Source organism: Canis aureus, chromosome 16 (assembly GCF_053574225.1).
Source record: "Canis aureus isolate CA01 chromosome 16, VMU_Caureus_v.1.0, whole genome shotgun sequence".
Taxonomy (NCBI): Eukaryota; Metazoa; Chordata; class Mammalia; order Carnivora; family Canidae; genus Canis; species Canis aureus.
Genome location: NC_135626.1, coordinates 15,810,330 through 15,830,809, shown reverse-complemented (window position 1 = coordinate 15,830,809; position 20,480 = coordinate 15,810,330). Strand labels below are relative to the sequence as shown.

The 20,480-nt window shown below is 50.0% G+C and overlaps 1 protein-coding gene and 1 long non-coding RNA gene across 2 annotated transcripts in view; one reads left to right on the top strand and one right to left on the bottom strand.

The window, feature by feature from the left end:
* RPH3AL (rabphilin 3A like (without C2 domains)) overlaps positions 1–20,480 on the top strand; it is a 101,867-nt gene that overhangs the window by 17,478 nt on the left and 63,909 nt on the right. Inside the window, 2 exon segments of the mRNA XM_077851829.1 lie at positions 914–1,057; positions 4,464–4,593. Coding sequence (XP_077707955.1) covers positions 914–1,057; positions 4,464–4,593 — 274 coding nt within the window.
* On the bottom strand, positions 301–7,828 carry LOC144285971 (uncharacterized). Its single transcript, XR_013354092.1, has 2 exons — positions 7,619–7,828; positions 301–5,487 (listed from the first exon to the last, which is right to left on the bottom strand). It is a non-coding gene; the product is annotated as an uncharacterized LOC144285971 (long non-coding RNA).

The following is a 20,480-nucleotide window of genomic DNA, read 5'->3' as shown; positions in this document are numbered from 1 at the left end:
TTTTTTTTTTTTAAGATTTTATTTATTCATTTTATTCATGAGAGAGAGAGAGAGAGGCAGAGATACGGGCAGAGGGAGAAGCAGGCTCCTCACAGGGAGCCCAATGCGGGACTCGATCCTGGGACCCCGAGATCACATCCTGAGCCAAAGGCAGACGCTCAATCCCTGAGCCCCCCAGGCGTCCCTGTTGTTGTCACTTTTTAGGGAAGTGGGTTTAAGGAAGTAGGGGCTGCCCTCCTGCCCTTCAAACCCTCTAGTTTTCAAACTGCTCTGTGCATCTCCTTTTATATTCAGGGTTCATTTTTAATCTAATTACCATTCTTTCCTGTTCCATAGTAAGTTCCATTTCCCTTATATGCCTCAGATCTCTGTCTTTTTTTTTTTCTTTTAAGATTATTGATTGATTGATTTGAGAGATGGAGTGTAAGAGAGAAAGAGAGCATAAACAGCGGGGAAAGGTAGAAGGAGAAGCAGACTCCCTGCCAAGCAGGGAACCCGATTCAGGGCTTGATCCCAGGACCCCAGGATCATGACCCGAGCCAAAGGCAGATGCTTAACCAACTGAGTGACCCAGGTGCCCTCAGATCTCAGCCTTGATGACCTTCTATGCTCTTCCTTCAAAGCCCCACGTGCTGTGGCAGTGGCCTTCTCTGTTTGTCCAGTGGGTCACACCCCATGCTCCTGTCTCTTGTGGTGCTAAGGTGGCACTGCCATCTTTGTGAGGCCCAGTGGCTGGCAGGTGGTCAGAGCCAGCATTCGAAACCTCTGCCCTGTTCCCTGAACCCTTCTCCCTGACACACTGCACCTGGGCTGTTCCCAGACTGTTCTCAGCAGGGGCTTTGTGAAGTGGCACTATGGGGAGGCCTGAGTTTGCACTGTGGTGGCCTCAAGGCTGGCTGTGTTCTCTCTCCAGGCTGCAGACAGGCTGGTCTGTGCACACCTACCAGACAGAGAAGCAGAGGAAGAGCCAATGCCTCAGCCCAGCCGAGGTGGAGGCCATCCTGCAGGTCATCCAGAGGGCAGAGCGGCTGGATGTCATGGAGCAGCAGAGAATTGGGTAAGGGCTGCTTCTGAGCTGGGGTAGAAGCAAGATCCTGGAGAGGGAAGCAAAGTCCTTTTGTGTCAGATCCATGGGCTGAGAGTGGCGCCCTGAGTCCTAGTGACTGCTACCCCTGGGAGTGAGTCTGCTCTGCCCGAACACTTCTGAGGTGTAGATGTGTAACCCAGCCCCACAAAGCCTTAATACACTCCTCTGTAAGAAGTGGATAGTGGCTCCTGTGTGGGCCCCAGGCCATGGGGGGGATGAATGAGCATGGTGACATGCATCAGGGGCTCTTCACTTCACATACAGGAAGGTCGGCTGTGGTTCAGCCAGAGGAGGGATTCAAGTTGGAATTGAACCTAGACCTCCGTGTCCCAGTGAGGGTTCCAAGAGAAGAGCTGCTCTCCAGCATGTGTTCTAAGCTCTTCTCCTGGCCCCCTGCACCCAGAGCTGACTTCTGTACAGCCTGCAGACAATTTGTTGTGTCCATTGTTTAATTACAAAAGCAGTTCATACCTCCTAGAAAATTGGAAAAACACAGAAAAGCACAAATGCAGTTCACTACACTGGGCAGGAATTCATTTGATTTTGCTCTCCTTGTTCTTTTAGTCGTCTTTTAGTAGTCTTTTGTTTATCAAATGTAAGATCATTTAAGAAGTCAGACCTTATAGAAACGCATAGTTCTAAATGTGAAAGCACCACTACAAAGACCACTGCTGCCCAGTTTGTTGTATGTGCCTTGATAACGCGGACATACTAAGGGCAGTTTATTACAAAAATGGTGTATATCAGACAGACTGATTGTCTTTAGCTCTTTCCTTATCTAAGCTGGCTAACCCTGTCCCCTGCCTAATCCTTCCAGGATCCTGCAAGAAGCTGTGCAGCCCCAAGCTCATGACTGACATGCCAGCACCCCCTGTGTCCCTTGGGCTCCCCCAGGAAGGCATGCTGGGAGCTGGCAGGGGGTGCTTCATGTGGGTCCTCCCACGTAGCAGGAAGTGTTTGCACCCCCTCATCCATCTGTCTGGCCCCCATTGTGAACACTGGTTTTGACAGAGCTAGGGAATGCCCCAGAAGGCAGTGCCTCAGATTAAATGTCTCAGAAGGAGGAGGTGTATCCTATGGGTTTCCATGAGTTAGAAGGCATGGGCTGTACTGACGTGGGTCCCTGAGAGCAGGCAGTTCAGGCCCGAGCTGGGGCTGGGCTTCAGCAAGGCCCCTGGGTGAGAGACAGTGGAAGGGACCTCTGTGGAAGTCAGGAGTGCTTGCTGGAGGGCATGTAGGGAGAGGCACCTTCCCCTTGGCCTCCCAGGGAGAGCCTGATCACCTCAGGGGAGAGTATAGTATGAGATGAGGGCCTAGGCGTTGGGAACCACCTCTTAGGAACTATGTAATTCTGGTGGAAAGTGACTTTACATCTCTGGACCTCAGTCTTCTTGACTTTAAAATGGGGGGAAATAGCATCCTCCTCCCTGGGAGGGTTGAGATAATGTATCTGTGCTCTGTCCTCTGTTCGTTCATTCAGAAATTTTCACTGAGTGTCCCCTGGGTACTGGAGATACAGGCCAACAAAACGGAAGTGGCCACCAGTTTAGTGAGGGTCATAGTGTTGCCATGAAAAGAGGGGTCATAGTGGGCTGAGAGGCCATGGGACCCTGAGGAGAGTCACCTACCTTGGCTTAGCAGGGTTCTGGGATGGGCTCCTGGACACTCAGCAGCACAGGTTCAAAAAAAAGCTCATTTTTCTTTCTTCCTCTAGCTGCTTCCTCTACCCACTTGCTCAAACCAAAACCTCTGTATCACCCCAGATCTCTCTCTTACCTCCTCGCCCCCTATCTCCATGGATGTTGCCTCTGTCTCCCAGACTCAGTGCCCATTCACTGGGCCTCCTACCACCTCCTGCTGGCTTCCTCACCTGCCCTCCCCCACTGTAGTCCTGGCTTTCCATGGCTGCTGGAGTGAGATTTTAAAAATGCTGCGCGAGGGCAGCCGGAGCGGCTCAGCAGTTGAGCATCTGCCTTTGGCTCAGGGCGTGATCCTGGAGTTCCAGGATCGAGTCCCACATTGGGCTCCCTGCATGGAGCCTGCTTCTCCCTCTACCTATGTCTCTGCCTTTCTCTGTGTGTGTCTCTCATGAATAAATAAATAAAATATTTAAAAAAATAAAAATGCCACTTGGGGACACCTGGCTGGCTCAGTCAGAACAGCCTGTGACTCTTGATCTTAGGGTCCTGAGTTTGAGTCCTGCATCAGTGTAGAGATTACTTAAATGAATAAATAAATAAATACAAACTTTAAAAAATTACAATAAAAATTTTAAATGTCCCTTAGATCAAATCAGCCCTCTAACTAAAACTCTTCAGTGGTGGGGCACCTAGGTTGGCTCAGTGGTGAAGCATCTGCCTTCCACTCAGGTCGTAGTCCTGGGGTCCTGCGATCAAGTCCTGCATCTGGCTCTCCGCAGGGAGCTTGCTTCTTCCTCTAACTATGTCTGCCTCTCTCTCTCTCTGTCTCTTGTGAATAGATAAATAAAATCTTAAAAAACAAACAAAAAACTCTTCAGTGGCTTCATGTTGATCTTAGAAAATAATCTAAATTCCATTCTGTGTCTATAAAACCCATGTAATCTATCCCGTCCCTTCCTCATCCCTCCAGCCTCCTTTTATCCCAGGCTCTGGCAGGCTCACAAGGCAGTGGCCACACTGGCCTCCCTGCTGTTCTAATGTGCCAAGGCCTTTGTCTTTGCCCCCTGCCCTGCCTTCCCTCTGCCTGGAGTGCCCTCCACCTCCACCTCCACTTCACCCTACCCCCACCCCTGCCCTGCTCTTTACCTGATTTGGCCTTGTTATCCTTTAGCTCTCAGTTCACATGTTCTCAGAGGGGCCTTCACTGATCACCACCTGACATGCCCTCCCCATCAGTCTTCTCCCCAGTCTGGAGCTGTTTCCAAGATACCGTATCTTCCTCTTTCCTTTGTTTTTCACTCTAGTTTTCCTGGTACCTATCTTCCATGTGTTTTAAGCCTCGAGTTATTTTGGCCAACAAAACAGAGATAGAAACTTCCTGAGATTACACTGGGTGAGACACTTATTTGATTTCATAGCACTTCCCTTGTCTGAAGTCAGTTTGCTTGTTGACTTGTTTATGGACTTTATTAAACGTAAGTTCTGTGAGAGCAGGGATCATGTCTGTCTATCTCTGGCTTGCTTGCTGCAATATTCCTAGGGTGTGGCACGTTGTTGGTACTCAATAGTTGGTGAGTGAATGAATGATTAGGAGGTAGCCTGGAAAAGAAGTGGGGCAGGGAACAGTACCCCAGGTGAGGGAACAGCACATGGGCCATGTAGGGAGCCATACCTGGGCAGTGGTCAGGTTGAAGATAGGAAACATTCCATCTGACTCTGTGTGTCCTGTGTTGCAGACGCCTGGTGGAGCGGCTGGAGACCATGAGGCAGAATGTGATGGGGAATGGCCTTTCCCAGTGTCTGCTCTGTGGGGAGGTACTGGGCTTCCTGGGCAGCTCATCAGTGTTCTGCAAAGACTGCAGGAAGGTAAGGCCCTTCTCTGGCTACCCAGTCTGGACCTGTTCTGTGGCTTTGCACCCTGGCTTCCATGAGTGTATGTTGTATGTGTCTGTGTGTGTCCATGTATGCATGTGTATGCACATGGTATCCTGTGCTGCTCGGCAAGAAGAATTAGGGCCTAAGGTTGAATGGCCTGGCTTCTAGGGCCAACCCTGGGGAGTGGACCTCTGGATCCCACAGACCTGGGTATAAGTCTAGCTATTTCACTAGCTGGATGACCTCAGAAAACTTGTCTAATATATTGAGCCCTATCTTCCGCATCTGTAAGATATAGATAATGATAACATGTACCTTAGAAAATCATAAAGATTAATTATATGCATAGGCCTTAAAAACTTTGGCACATAAGTACTCAGTGAATTTTATTAATCATTGTAAAGGAATAAAATTCTCCTCAGGACCAATCATTGTGCTAGGATTATGCTCCTTATTCTCTTGATCTGCTCTTGACCCCTGACCCCTCAAATGAGAATGATCTTTGCTGCAAAGTCAAATGGATTTTTCCCTTTTCTTATACTCCACTGATTACTCTAAATTATGCCCCATATTAAATTGTTACATGTTGAGTCCAAGACTTCTTTAAAATAACTTTTTTTTTTTTCTGGAGTTTCTAATTGTCTTTTCTTGTTGACTCAAGTATAATATGCCTTCTAATCCTCAGGATTATTTAGCATCTCAATTTTACTCTATTGCATGGAGCCTACATTTTTTTCTCCCTTTTAGACTTTTAGTTCTACTCCAGCATAGACTAATTGCTGCACAGCTGTTATCATGGTCTTCCCTTTACTGCCCTCCTAGGTTAGAGAGCTGTTTCCAAGATACTGTATCTTCCTCTTTCCTTTGTTTTTCACTCTAGTTTTCCTGGTGGAACCAAAAACAAATAATGATCAAATAAATAAGAATATTTCAGGAAATAAATAGTACATTCTAGGAAGAAATAACAGGAAATAGAAGATTGGTGATGGGGCATGGTGGGTGGTTAGAGCTAAGAGGACCATGGAATATAGAGAAGACAAAGAAGTAAACATGGACTTAGCCACATGGACGTCATTGGCAACCTTATTAAGATCATTTTGAGTGGCAATTAAAAGCTGGATGAGAGAATCCAGATGCAAAAAGGTCAATATACCAAACTAGTAAGTGGAAAAGCCAGGATTCGGCTAAGGTCATTTTTCCCTGTTTTTTAACATGTGGTGAACTGGGCTAAGGAATGTGGATTTGCTGGTGAAGGGTCCCAAGAACAGTGGAGATGTGGGAGGGGCCTGGATGACAGGATAAGGGTGGGCACCTTCCATAGTCCCTGAACTAGATACTAACATAGGCAGCAGGCAAAGGGACTTGGAATGTCTTGCTCCCAGCCCTTGGGTAGATTAGGTTATACTTTGTGACTTCTGCCTGGGAGAATGGGGCCCAGCAGCCTGTTTCCACTCTCTGCCCCTCAACCCCACTGTAAATGCTGTAAATGTTCAGGTTTATAGGACCATGATGAAGGAGCAGAGCCTTGTCTCTTCCTCTAGAAAAGTCTAAGACGTCTACTATTGGGGCAGGCTGCTGTCCTGACTGCCAAAGGGTCCTTGGAGAACCAGGCAGTCTGGGACTGCCACTGTTGTCTCCCCTCCCCTCCACTCTTCTAGATGCTCTTGACACTCACTACCCCGTGATACCCTGGAACACTGGGCTGGTGCAGTTTGAAATTGTTCTTATTTTGCAGCAGGCTGAGGACCTAGTCTTGGCTTGGGCAGCAAGGTGAGGAGGCCTTTAAGTTTCCAAGAGGAGTTGCTCCTGGGTAGAAGTGGGAGGAAAGGGTGCTAGCTGGGGCCACAGCTGAATAGTGGGCATTGTGCGTTTTCTTCTCCATCCTCAAGAAAAGCATGTCACCTGTTTGCTCATTCATTCATTCTGCAAATAGTAGAGGGCCTGCTGTGTGCAAGGCCTGTTCTAGGTACTAGCAATAGTATGAGTGAGAGAGACAAAACCCTTGCTCTCATGGTGATTTTTTTCCAGGAGTGAGAGAAGGGAGACAACAGACAAATAAAATACTGTCAAGTAGACTGAGGGCTCTGTAGTAAATTGAGGGCAGTGTGGTAGGGTATGGCCAGGAGTGCCTCTCTGAGCTCAGACCTGAGCATAAGCAGAAGCCAGTTCTGGGAAGATCTGAATGGAAAAGGGTTCCAGGCAGAGGAAGCAGCAAGCATGAAGTTCCTGAGGTGGAAACCCACTGGGCATGTTCAAGGAGCTAATGAAGGCATCGGAGACATGCCCATCACACAAGAGCTTCGTAAGTCAAGGTCAGGAGTTGAGATTTGATTCTAACCTTCATGGGATGCCACTGGAGTGTTTTAAGCAGGGTGTGATGTGATCTAATTTGTCTTTGTGAGGGATGAGCCTAGCTGCTATCTGGCGAGTGGATTGCGGAGGGACATAAAGTAACAGTGGGAGATAAGTTAGGCACTGCCTGTCATTAGGGGTGAGACAGTGGGGCTGGAGACAAGGTAGCACAGTGTGGGGGTCACATGTTAAGAAAGTCCATCTTTTCACTGTATCTGAGCAGGTGGGTGATTGAGGGTCCCGGGAGGAAAAGTGGGTTCTAGACTACAGACAGGCCAGAGCAAGGGATCACTTGGTCCATCCCGTGTGATGGGTGACTGTGGTCCTTCTGGGCTTGCCAGTAAGTGCCGTTTCAGTGCCCACGGGTATGGGTTGCAGCCCCAGCTGGACTACAGCACAGTGTCCTCATACGAGTCACTTAACCTCTCTGGGCTTCTGTTTCTTTAACTGTAAATGAAATAGGAAAGCTACTTATATCACCATTGGATGGGTGTGAGGAGGAGATGAGCTAAGAGGGCTCATCTCAGGCTCAGAGGAAGCCTTTAGCGGAGTGTAGGGTCCATTTCAAACACCCAGTATGGGATACCTGTTGCTGTTATTATTAAATCCACTCCAAGGTTCTAGCTTTTGAGACTGCCCACGTGTTACAAAGAATGGAACTGACCTTTCACAAAGCTCCGGTAGATTTGGTGACCCCACTGGTCTTAGCTCAGGCTGCCATGACAAAATGCCACACACTGGACAGCTTCAGGAACAGAAATTTGTTTCTCACTGTCGGCTGATCGACTTTCTAGCAAACCCCCATCCTGGCTAGTCTTCTCATGTGGCAGCAAGCCAGCTCTGGCCTCTCTCTTTTTATAAAAGGACACCAGGCCTCCTGGATCAGGGCCCCAGCCTTATGACCTCATTTAACCTTAATTACCTCCTACAGAAACTGTCTCCAGGACAGTCACAATGGGGGTTAGGGCTTTAATATTTGAATTTTGAGAGGCTACAATTCAGTCCATAACTCCCCACATTTTCCTTGTTTTAACTCATGTTTTCTTTTTTTTTTAACTCATGTTTTCTTGAACTTAAAATTGAAGTTCCCCACAATTAGTCTCATATTTCTGATAATTTATATAAACCTCCCAGATATCTTTTTAGCCCTCCAGCATTGGATGTCCTGAGCCAACAGAGAGATGCCTTGGCTTTTGTACAGTACCTCATATAAATGTTAACACTCAGTCACTTAACTGTTGTGGGCTAATTCTGGGTTAGGGGAATCCAAAAGGAGAAGTGTCTAGAACAGTCATTTCCCTCAGGTCCGGATGGTCAAGGTGGGCACTGTATTCTCTAGAGTGGTACTCTACCTGGCTGGACCCAGGTTCCAGGATGAGAGCAATTGAGAGATCTGCCTGTAGGAGCTGGCTCCTGGAAGCTGGGTGGGCTTCTGAGAGGCTGAGAGTAGCACAAAGGGTGTTTGGAGGAGGGAAGGACAGCACAGAGCAGGAAACAGGCTGGGCAGGGACCTGTCAGTGAGGATGTAGGCCCTGAGGGCAAGTAGAAGGGGGCTGAAAGAAGGAAGGACCCAGGAGAAGGCATCAGATTTGACTTGGGAACAGGAACCTTGGGGGAGGGGCAGGGCAAGATCCTGGGGACTGGAAGGCCTGGGGCAGAGCTGAGATCTTTGGGAAGGAGAAGGGGGTTGTTAGAAGGAAGAGTTATTTGAGGACCAAGCTGCATTTGAGCAGAGTGGGCAGGTCTATAGGGCATTAGGTCCACCAGGAAATAGTCAAAGAGATGCAGACAAATCCCCTGGGGTCATTCTATCAGATGGTGGTCACTTAGGAGCCAAGTCCCAGAAGAGTCAGGAGCAAGGCCCAGACTTAACCTTACAGCCCTTCGGAACATCTGGGAGTGGAGGGACAGTGGCCTCCATTCAGTCATCCAGCAAGTATTTATTGTAGGTCTGTGTTTGCAAGCCCTGGGAATACAGCGTAAAGACACACAGACCCCTGCTCTGAGAGGGGAGTGTTAAATGGTTGTGGATAATTAATTACAGTTGTAATTGGGGTTACTGAGGCAGCCCTGGGGGCTGAGTCTAACAGGGCACTGGACCTAGTGGGGGTACCTCAGGAACCCTCTACTCTGGGCTCACCAATTTCTGAGGAGCTTCCCCTGTTTATCTCCATGTCCACCTTCCACCTCCTTCCCTTTTGCCTGGAGCCCTGGGTGCTGGGAGGTGTGCATGTAGGGGCAGGCTGCAGAGAGGGGATACTGGGAGATCTCTGACATGGGATGCATCTAGATCTAAGGCTCAGGTGCTCTTGGCCACATGGAGCTGTCCCCAGCAAGAGCCTTGGTGTATTTAGCCATAAGCTAATGAGTGTGCCAGTAGAGCCTGTGATGCCAGTCCTTGATGCCACGTCTGTCCCCTCTGTAATTGGGCCTGCACGCCCAGGCTGCCAGCCCTCATTATCGAGGGCCGTGGTGGGAAGGGAAAGGGGCTGGCTGGTTAATTAGAGAGGCCTGGTGCTTCTGATTGCTTAGAAGCTGAGTCAGCCAGCCTTTGGTTTGATTGAGAGTGTTTCCACCAACCATGGGGAGCCAGACAAGGCTGCAGGAGAACCAGCCTGAGCCCCAGATGGCACTGTCACTATGCAGGGGAAGCAATTGCATTTTTTCTGGTCTTAGCCAAAATGTGTTCCATGGTTTGGGCACAGAGGGGCCTGCCCATGAAGCTGTGGGCTCTATAATGTATGCTGAGTCCCTGGGGAAAAGGGACTCTTTATATTTGGGTCAAAGCCCTTAGAGGAAGTCCAGTTCATTGGGTTGTCAGGGATCTAGCCTGGTCTAGGGAAGCATGGAGGGAAGGGACCATGGCTGAACCAGATTCCTTGATTCCTGCCCCCCACCAAGGCTCTGAGGTGGTATGTCCTGCAAAAGTCAGCCCAGACCCACAGCCAGGGGAGCCTCCAGGAACCTGGGGCTGCTAATCTCATCTAGAGGGCCCACCTCCATGACCTCATCTCACCTTAGTCGCCTCCCAACGTCTCCCCTCCAAACACCATCCCAGTGGGGGGTAGAACTGTAACACATGATGGGCAGCCCCAGTAGCTCAGCGGTATAGCGCCACCTTTAGCCCAGGGTGTGTGATCCTGGAGACCCGGGATCGAGTCCCACGTCGGGCTCCCTGCATGGAGCCTGCTTCTCCCTCTACCTGTGTCTGCCTCTCTCTCTCTCTGTGTGTCTCTCATGAATAAATAAATACATAAATCTTAAAAAAAAAAAAAAAAAGAACTGTAACACATGAGTTTTGAGGGGGTACCTTCAGTCCCTGGTACCTACTGAACAGAAGCTCTGGGGGTGGGGATATTGATCTGTGCTTAACAAACACTCCAGGAGAAGCCGATTGTCTTTGGTTTGAAAACCTCTGCTGTAAGGTCCCAGACCCAGACACAGCTAAGGACAGTGTTAAAATCCCTCTGCTCTTCCCACTCCCCTTGTCCTCCCCCACACTTCCCCACCCTCACCCCTGCACCACACACCCACCACCAGCTCAGGGTCCCCCCACCCTCCTTCAGGCTGTCCTTGCCCTTGCAAACAGTAGACACCGAGGCTGTGGTCTTTCAGTCCTTGTGATGTCCTCTAGGGTTTTTAAAGCTCTTTCACAAAACTCATCCTTTTTGATCTTCAGGACAAAGCTGTAGGGAGAGCATGAGTGGTGACACTGTTCCCCAGCCACACAGATGGAGAGCAGTGGTTCATCTGAGGTCACGTGGCCTACTTGGGTTCCCCACCCCCCCGCCAGGTGGTGGGGAGCTGGGTCCCCCAGGGGTGTTCGCTGGGCCATGCTATGTCTCCACACCCTCAGGCCAGAGCAGTCACAGCATTTCCCTTCCTTGGAGAAGCAGGGCTGTCTTTCAAAAGAATGCAGGAGAAGTATATTCATGGGTTAAATATGGAGAATTTTTCTCTAAAATCACGAATAAGACAAGTTTTATGGATCTTTATCACTGCTTCTATCCACATAGAACCAGCAGCCAGGCCAGGGCAATCAGGCAAGGAAGGAAATGTATGGTATACAGGTTGGAGAAGCATAGCTAAAGCTGTCATTATCTGTGAATAACATCGTTATGTAACTAGAAAGTCTGACAGAATCTAAATACAAATGTGTACAATTAGTAGGTGAATTCATTAACAGGGTTGTTGTATACAAGTTCAATACAGGTGTAAGAAAATCAGTATTTCCATACATCTGAGACAGAAATGAGAGAAAATAAGTACAATTTAGTACAAGGGAGCCACTGATATGCAGAGAATGGTCTTTTGAATAAATAAGGCAAAGCTATCTGGATATTCATGTGGAAGAAAATGTATCTTGACTTTTACCTCACACTAGTCACAAAAGTCAACCTGCAATTGATTTCAGATTTACATGTGAAAGGTAAAATGATAAATATTTTTGGAGGAAAGATAGACCAATCAATAAAGAATGCAGGGGAAGTCACATTAAAGTCGAAGAGTGAGTGCCTGTGTCAGCATGGAAGATGCATTTGGGGACCCCACACACACCCAGATGGCCCTGTCAGGGGACCACCCTCCCACCTGTACTCTGCCTAGTGCCAGCAGTGTGGTTAGCTGGCTGCCCTCACCACCACTGGGGGAAACAGCTTTCTAGCCACCCTCCAAGCCCTTCAGAAGCAGCCTGAATGTTCTCAGGATGTACCCAATGCAAAAGCTAAATACCTGCAGCGGGATGGAACCTACCTCGAGGGGCCAAGGGCCTATGTGGGCAAGAGAAGGGAGCAGCCCTTTGGAGCCAGCTCAGCTCCCTAGGCCTGTCCTTGCAAATGAAATTGACTTTCATGAAGGGCTGTCTCTCTCCAGAATTCTGTCCTTCATTCATTCTGTGGTGTTAATTGTGTACTGACAATATGCAGGCCATGGAGGTACCTGTGATGAACAAGGCAGGAGGCAGCCCTGTGCTCATAAGCAATGCTCATAACCCTGACAATCAGTACTTCTCTCATGTCATACCAGATACTGGTCTAAGGGCTTTTCACACATTCACTTACTCAGTCCTCCTAACAACCCTATGGGGGCAGCACTGTTAGCATCATCCTTTTACAGGTGGGGAAACTGAGGCACTGAGTGGTTAAACCTTGCCCAACGTCATTCAGCAAGTTAGTTATGGAGTGAGGATTTGAAATCACGCAGGCTGGTTCTGAGCATCCTGGCTGTGCGCTGTGGCCCTACCTCACCTCTGTAGAGTATATGGCCTAGAAAGGCAAGATGGACAAGAATAGCTAAATACAATAATTTCAGAAAGCGGTGGGCAAAACATGAAGAGCAGAGGGAGGCACAGCAACTGCCAGTTGGACGAGAGGAGGAAGGAGCTATTTTATTTTGGATGCACAGCATGGGTCTCTATGAGATGACATTCGAGCTGAGACAGTGACAAGACACTTACATTGGATCCGAAGAAAGTGTCCCAGGCCAAGGAGTGTGTGGACGAGGTGCTGGTGGGGGGGAGAGTGAGGCACAAGTGAGAAGCAGAAGGAAGAAGGCCAGGGAGCCTGGGGAGGGAGAGGGCCCCACGAATGACCCCTCAAATCTCTGTAGTCTGCCCCTCGCTTGGCCTACAGAGTGGGGCTGCCCCACCCTGCTCCTTGGATTGACTTGAGTCCCTCAAGACAAGAGGTAATTTTTTCAAATGTTGTTTAATTTGTAGGTAAAACGTACATAACAAAAAATTTACGATTTTAACCGTTTTTAAGTATATAGTCTAGGGGCATTAAGTACATTCACACTGCTGTCCTACCATCTCCAGAACTTTCTTATCTTGCAAAATGGAAACTCTGCATCCATTAACACTAACTTCCATTCCCACCCACCCAGTCCCTGGCACCTGCCACCCTCCTTTCCATCTCTAGGAGTCTGACTTCTTCAGGTGCTCATGTAAACAGAATCATACAGTGTTTGTCCTTTTGTGACTGGCTTCTTTCACTTAGCATGATGTCCTCAAGGTCCGTCCACGTGGTAGCTGGTGTCAGAATTTCCTGCCTTTTTAAGGCCAAATAATATTCCACTGGGTGTATGTAACACACTCTGTTGATTCATGAATCAGTTGATGGAAACATGGGTTGTTTCCACATTTTAGCTGTTGTGAATAGTGCCTCGATGAAAATGAGTTGTGCAAATCTCTCTTCAGGGCTCTGCTTTCCATCCTTTCCAGAAGTGGAATTGCTGGATCATGTGGTAATTCTGTGTCTAATTTCTGAGGAGCTGTCCTCCTGGTCTCTGTGGCGGCCGCCCCATTTTCACAGTGCCACCAGGGTGCAGGAAGGCTAGGAGGGAATGGTTTTCCCCGCACAACCTGCCCCTTGGATGAGACAGCTGTAGGTCACTCGGGACGCCCTGTCCCCCTTCTTAGCCTCCCTCCAGTGGCTCTGCTCTGGCCCATGGGGGAGGCAGCCTCATCTCCTCACCTTGTCCTTACTCCTCCATGACCTAATTCAGATGTAGAAGACGTGCATTGGTGCCTCATTACCAAGATGGATTTTTTCATTCGGCTTACTCATGTTTCCTTAATTCCTGGGAAAAATCACTTAATTCGCCTGCCCTGCAGGCCTGCTCTTGCTGCTTGTGCATTGCCCAGGCTACTTGGCAGGAATTGACTTGGCTGCTCTTGCCAAGATCGGAGGATTGGACCAGACACCACACAGCATCTTGGAACATCTGCCTTGCTCCGGAGTCTAAGGGACAGAATATCTCCATCCGAGCACACATCTCTGTTGCTGCTCTGGTGCCCATGTGGTGCCTGTGGCGTGGCTCCCCTTCCCCGACCCTGGCTTCCTTTTTGCTATTGTATGCAGTTCCAAGCCCATTCTGTTCACCCTGTCAGGCCACTACCCTTCAACTCAGGGTCATCAGAACAAAGGCCCCAGAGGAGCTGCCAAGCAAGGGTGGCCTCTGGGAACCATGCAACCTCCAGAGGTCAAGCCCTACAGCTTCCCAGGGAGAGAGGGCAGAGTTGTGGCTATTGGGTCACTTCCGGCAGCCCTTTGGAGACCCTCCCACTTAGATCACCTTCGTGCCAAGCCCCACCCCCTGGTGACTGGACAGTGCAGTGTGATGTGAGAACTGTGTGGCTCAGAGGTGTGGATGTGGAGTGATGGAAGTGGGAGGGCTGCAGAGTATAGCTGGTTCTCAGCAGGGCCAGGCCCAGGAGGGTGGGCACCAAGGCGCCAGAGGAGGGCATTTCAGGAGACATAGCTGTGTAGAAGCAGGGTGAGTGGAAGTGCTGGCACTGGTTGCTGGTGGTTGAGGGTGTGGGAGAGTCAGCAGGGGAGGGAGGGGTAAGAGGCAGGCTGGAGGAGGGAAGGAAGGGGGCGGGGCTGCTGAGGATCCTGTAGGCAGCAAAGCCATCAAAGAGTGTTAAACAGGGATGACAAACAGGTGGGTCTTTGCAGAGGTTCCATCCAGAGGCACATTTGGAGGAGGGTATGCTTAGTGGGTTGGAGAGCCTGTTGGATGCTGAATTATCCAAGTAGCAATAATGAGGGTCTGAATTCAGAGAGGAACCAGGATGGAGACTCAAAAGACAGTTATGAGTTATAAATAACGAAAGCTGTCAGGGATTGAGAGCCCACTGAATTACCAGCCACCCTGGGAGGTCATGATCCCTACTTTGCAGGTGAAGAAACAGGTGTGTGGGAGTTAATCCCTCATCTGGCCACACGAGGGTCAGTGGCCAGGTCTGGCAGCCTTGACCTCTGTGCTATGCTTGTGCTCAGGGCCTGGCCTGCTGGGCTGGGCTGGGCAGGGGCAGGCATGGGGAGGGGCTGGTGGGACTGTTTGGGGCATGTGGGTGCGGATGGGACTGAGATCCTTGGGGGAAGTCATGTGAACCGTGTGGTCTGTGGGCAAGATCCCAGGCCACGAGATTTAAAGAGGGACCCTGGAGGGAGATGAGCAGCCCAGACGTTGGGATGTCAGGGCCACGGGCGGGGGGGCAGATGTGACCGAAGTGACATGGGAGAAAGTAAAGGTCTGGGTTGAATAGAAGACTCCCACCACATGCAGCATGGTGGAAAGGTAGGGGGCAGCTGTCTTCTTCCTTTGAACTTGCCTAAATGACCTACCTGGAGATATTTCTGTGACTTCTTGTCACCACGTGGGTGTCATACTTTTGAAGTGTTGGGGCCTCTCTGTACAGCAGGTGAACCAGGCTGGGTACCTGCTAGGTATAGTCAGATCACCCAGGTGTAAAGGAGTCACACTGAGAAGTACTGATCCATATAAATGTCAGAGAAGCTGCCTGGTAGGGTGTTGGGGGGCAGAGGACATTGCAGAGAGCTAGGCCTGGGGGGTTTCTCCCCAGCCATGAGATATGCACCACCCATCCTCCTGATTGGCCCTTGTGGAGCCCCTTCAGCAGAACCAAGAGCTCAGGGTTCTTGACCGTGCCCTGACTCTGCCAGCGTCTGCACTTCCAGCTCTGAACGTGTTTCCAGAATTCACAACTCCTGTCCCCTACAGGCTGTGCACTCTGGAGCCTATACCAAGCATCCTGGGGACCCTGCCTATGCCCTGTTCCTCTCCCGCACCAGGGACCAAGAGCTGGGGTCAATAACTATTTTTGTACCATCTTTGAACTAGAATAGTTTTTACCTTTGTAAATGGTTTGGGGGGGGAGGGAATCAAAAGAATATCTTGTGACACACAAATGTTACATGAAATTTAAGTTTCAACATCCATAAAGTTCTGTTGGAACAAACTCTGCCCATTCATGTACATATGGCTACTTTGGCTTGACAGTGGCACCATTGAGTAGTTATGACAGCCTAAAATATTTATCTTCTGGCCATTTACCAAAAAACTGTGCCAACCTGTTAGCCCCTGCCCAGGGCGCCAGGCCTCTGAGAAGTGAGAAGGGGTGTGTAACTTCCTTCCCCTCCTTGCTATGTGTTGTGGGTGGCCAGGGTTTTTGCTGGGGCTCCAGAGTAAAAGGATTTAGTAAGATAACCTTCCCTTATTTGTATTAGTTCTGTTTTCCTGGAGTTTTACTTTTTTATGATTTTATTTGAGAGTGAGAGAGCACATACACAAGCAGTGGGGAGAGGCAGAGGGAGAAGTGGACTGCCCGCTGAGCAGCGAGCCCCTTGCAGGACATGATCCCAGGACTTTGGGCTCATGACCTGAGCTGAAGGCAGACACTTCACCAACTGAGCTAACCGGGCACCCCTCCCCTTGGAATTTTATTTATTTATTTTTTAATTTTTATTATTATTTTTTTCCCCTTGGAATTTTAAAAAGTACTTTTCAGCATCTCATAGAGGTTGAGAGCCCTGACTTCCGGCTGCCTGGGTTCTCCTCCTCCCTTGGGCACATTGCCTCCCCTCTCTACCTTAGTTTCCTGACCTGGACATGAAAACTCCTGATAGCAGCTACCTCACGAGGTGGTAGGAGGGTCGGAATGAGTGACATGTATGGTAAGCTCTTAGAAACAATGCCCAGCACATGGTACCTGCACAACCATTCTAAAAGTCAAATACAGAGTATATAAAATTCAACTCCACACACCCATCCTTCACAGCCTGAGCGTTTGTCCTTCTGCACCCTTCTCTCTGCGCATGCATACAAGTGGACACAGTGACCCAATAGCCACCCACATGCACTTAAATGGGGCCATAATATACTCTTTATACTGTAGTTTCCTTTTTCCCCCCCACTTATTAACATCAAAGATCCCTCCCCTTCAGGTCTGTACATGGAATCTACTTCCTTCTGTGGGAGCTCTATGATGAAGGGGATCTTTCACACTTCCCTGAGGCCCTTCTCTTCAGGCTGCTTGCATACCCTTTGGAGGTCAGGACACAGGTGGGATGCTGGGCCATCCTCTGTCCCCCATCCCCATTAGGTGTGGACTCTTCTCCTCTCCCAGGGCCACAGCCCACCCTGCAGCTCAGCTCTGCTGCTTTCCTCTGCATAGGCCTTTCCCACACACAAACCCCAGCCCCCCATGCCTGAAATCCAGTTGGGGCATGGGTCAGGTTCTTTCTCAGAAGGGAATCCGATGGTGGACACAGCCAGTGGGTGTGGTGGGAGCAGTGGTGCCTGGCCCTGTAGGTGACAGACGCCACATCTGTGTCAGTGGTACCCACACCTGTGGCAAGGGGACCCATAATCAGGAGAGCCGGCTACAGATGCAACTCTGTTCTTTTTTTTTTTTTTAATCTTTTTTTTTTTTTTTAAAGGTATTATTTATTTATTTATGATAGTCACAGAGAGAGAGAGAGGCAGAGACACAGGCAGAGGGAGAAGCAGGCTCCATGCACCGGGAGCCCGACGTGGGATTCGATCCCGGGTCTCCAGGATCGTGCCCTGGGCCAAAGGCAGGCGCCAAACCGCTGCGCCACCCAGGGATCCCCGCAACTCTGTTCTGATGGCCCCAGGTGATTCTGAGTCAGAATCCCTACCATCCCCCACTCCCAGGCCTTGGTCCTCCCCCTGTAGAAGGTAGTAGGGTCCAGGTGAGCATGTCTCTCGGGCCCTTCCAGCACCTTCCTCCTGTGAAGCTTAGGCTGCGTCAGCCAGCATCATTCCTGCCCCAGACCTGCTCCCCAGGGGCCAGTGCCCGCCTTGCAGATCAGGGAGCAACAGCTGAGAGCTAAACCTCATTTTTCGAGCCTCCAGAACACAGTTGGGCTTGTTTTTTTAAAGCCATCATCAGTTTATTTCCTAGTCTGCTTTGGCTCAGGCTGTGATTGCATCTGTGTCCTCTCAGTAGGAGGAAGCCAGTGTGGGGGTTGGCATGTGCTTCTGGGAGCTGCTCTGCCTCCGATGTTTCTCTGATGCCATGTGGCCCTCACATCCCCCCTCAGAGGTAGGGTAGGCAAAAGGCAATGATTATACCCATTTTCTAGATGGAGAGATAAGCTAAGTGAGAACTACTCTCACTGCTTGGTTCAAAACTTTGCCCACATACCCTGTGGGAAGTAGAGAGAGCTAAAGACATACAGGAGGGTATCCCTGGGTGGCTCAGTGGTTTAGCGCCTGCCTTCAGCCCAGGGTGTGATCCTGGAGTCCCGGGATCGAGTCCCACATCGGGCTTCCGGCATGGAGCCTGCTTCTCCCTCTGCCTGTGTCTCTACCTCTCTCTATGTCTATCATAAATAAATGAATAAATCTTTAAAAAAATAAAATAAAATAAAATAAAATAAAATAAAATAAAATAAAATAAAATAAAATAAAATAAAATAAAATAAAGACATACAGGAGACCACCACCGCCACCGCCGCCCCCCCACCAAAGGAAGATGGTCTCTAGTGCCAGCTTGCCCATGGGGTACCAAAGGTGTTGACTGCATAACCCCTAGAGCCGAGTATCACAGAATGCTGCAGCCCTCAATCCTAACACTGCCCCCTCGAAGCAGACTCATCACAGAGTGATCCTGGGGCCTTAGCCTAGTTCATCACACCCCTGAGGTATCTGGGTGGCAAGACGTGCGGGGGAGATCTGCAGGGAGTTGTTAGGGACCAGAGTCACTGTGAGGACAGATCCTCACTGAGCAGGCAAACGCTTCTGCAGGCTTGGGGGGTATTGGGGACCCTGGTCAGGCCTCTTCCCTGAGGACACCTGTCCAGCACCCCCTTGAGCCCCTTGCCACCTGAGCTCAGTGGCTCTTTTCCTCAGGTCTGGTCAGCGTAGCTTTGAGAGCACGTCGACAGCAGGAAGCAGTGTTGGCAAATCGGTTTAGTGGCTGTTACCAAGAACAGTAATTTTGTGCAGCCTCTTGTCCTCTGTTGTGGTAAATAGCAGATAATGACATTTCCAGTTGGTGGTGTGGCCCTCGCCTCTCCGGCTGTGCCCTGCAAGCCGCCACGCTTTGGAGGGCCTGCGATTCTTCATTGCTCTCAAACGGCCTCTGTTTTTCCTTTCACAACATTTCCCTCCCGGCTGTTTGCTGTTCACTGACCTTAACTGGAGGTGGATTTAGCCAGTTCTCCATTTCCCCATGGGGGGAGCACAGGGCACCTCTCCTGCTGAGGGGAGTCTGGGGGCTGGGGGGAGCTGACTCTCCTCTTGTGGCTCCCAGTAGGCCCAGCTTCCAAACCAAGAAAGAACCAGGGCTTTCTCAGAGACAGCTTGGGGGCTTCGTAACTTCCATTCCAAGCCCATTCCTCACCCTTATCACCCCACCTTTCGTGGGAGGGATGACTCTCCCAGGTGACAGATGGAGAAGCTGAGGAGGCCAAGAGGAGTTCCTGAGACCCCTCTGGGAGTTTCCAGACATGGCCAGGAGTGGGGTTGCCCCAGTGGGGCCTCCCCGCCCAGTTCCTGCCTGCTTATAGTAGAGTCTCATTTGCTTTCCAGCAAATGAGACTCTATTATTTGCTGGAAATAGTAGAGTATAATAAAATAATACATTTGCTTTCCTCTGCTTCTTTGCTCTGTCATCTTGCTTAGGTGGGATTGATGGCTCCCTACTGCCTACAGAATAAAGTCTAACCATCCCCGTATGGTATCCAGGGCCTCAGTTTGTTCCCTGGGCACAAACTGCTGACTTGAGCAACAGAGACAAACCCCCTGTGCTGGGAGTTCTGAGGCCTGAGGATTGGGCCTGGCTCCACTCCCCTTGGTGCTCTGTTCCTGCACCCCATCAGGGCCCCTTCTCAATTATTAGTGCTGCTGCTCCTGGAATGTTTTGAAGCCCTGGGGTGTTTGTCTAGCCTGCTGTATTTTTTCAAGTAAAAAAAAAAAAAATTGGTTCCAACAACAGGTATTATTTTGGCTTCAAGGATGTTTACTGTGTCCCAGGCACTGGAGGGAAAGGGTATTTTCACTTAAACTGACCTTTGGAGAGCTACGATAATCCTGCAAAGTCAGAGAAGGCAGTCCTAACCCCCAGATGGAAGGTGGGGGCTCCCGAGAGGCCAGAATGTCTTATGCTGAGTTGGTGGGGGCAGGGCTGGGGGACGGCTGGGGTCTCCTGACTTTCACCAGGGAGCAGCTGCTGCTGGCTTGGCTTCTGTCGGACCCTGATTGGCCATCCCTTGTCTCCCCAACCCTCTCCTATCTCCCAATCTGGTCTTTTTGGCCAAAGCAACTTGAGTTTATTGAACGACTGGCAGTCGTGTCCAGCTTCGGGCCCCATGGATGTGCTCTGGGTCCCCATCTGCCTCTCCCCAGGTGCTGGTCCCCGTGGCAGCCCCTACCCCTTCTGTGCTGTCCCTATCCATCAGCTCCTATCCGTAAGAGCCCAAGTGTTCAAGTCCCCTTCAGACTAAACAATTTGTTGAGCACCAACAGCACCGTCCAAGTTCTAGAGCCCCGTCAGAGAATGAGGCACGCCCTCCTGAAGCCCCTTCTAGAGCTGGTGAAATTGACAGTAGACAGCACACAGATCACTATAGAAAATTCACTGATGTCCAAGGCCTCTCCACCGCCCTTAAGTACCCAGGCTCAGCCCTCTCTCCCCAGCCCTGGTCCTGTGTATCTGCTACCACCAGGCAGCTCTTCCAAGGGAGTCCACACAC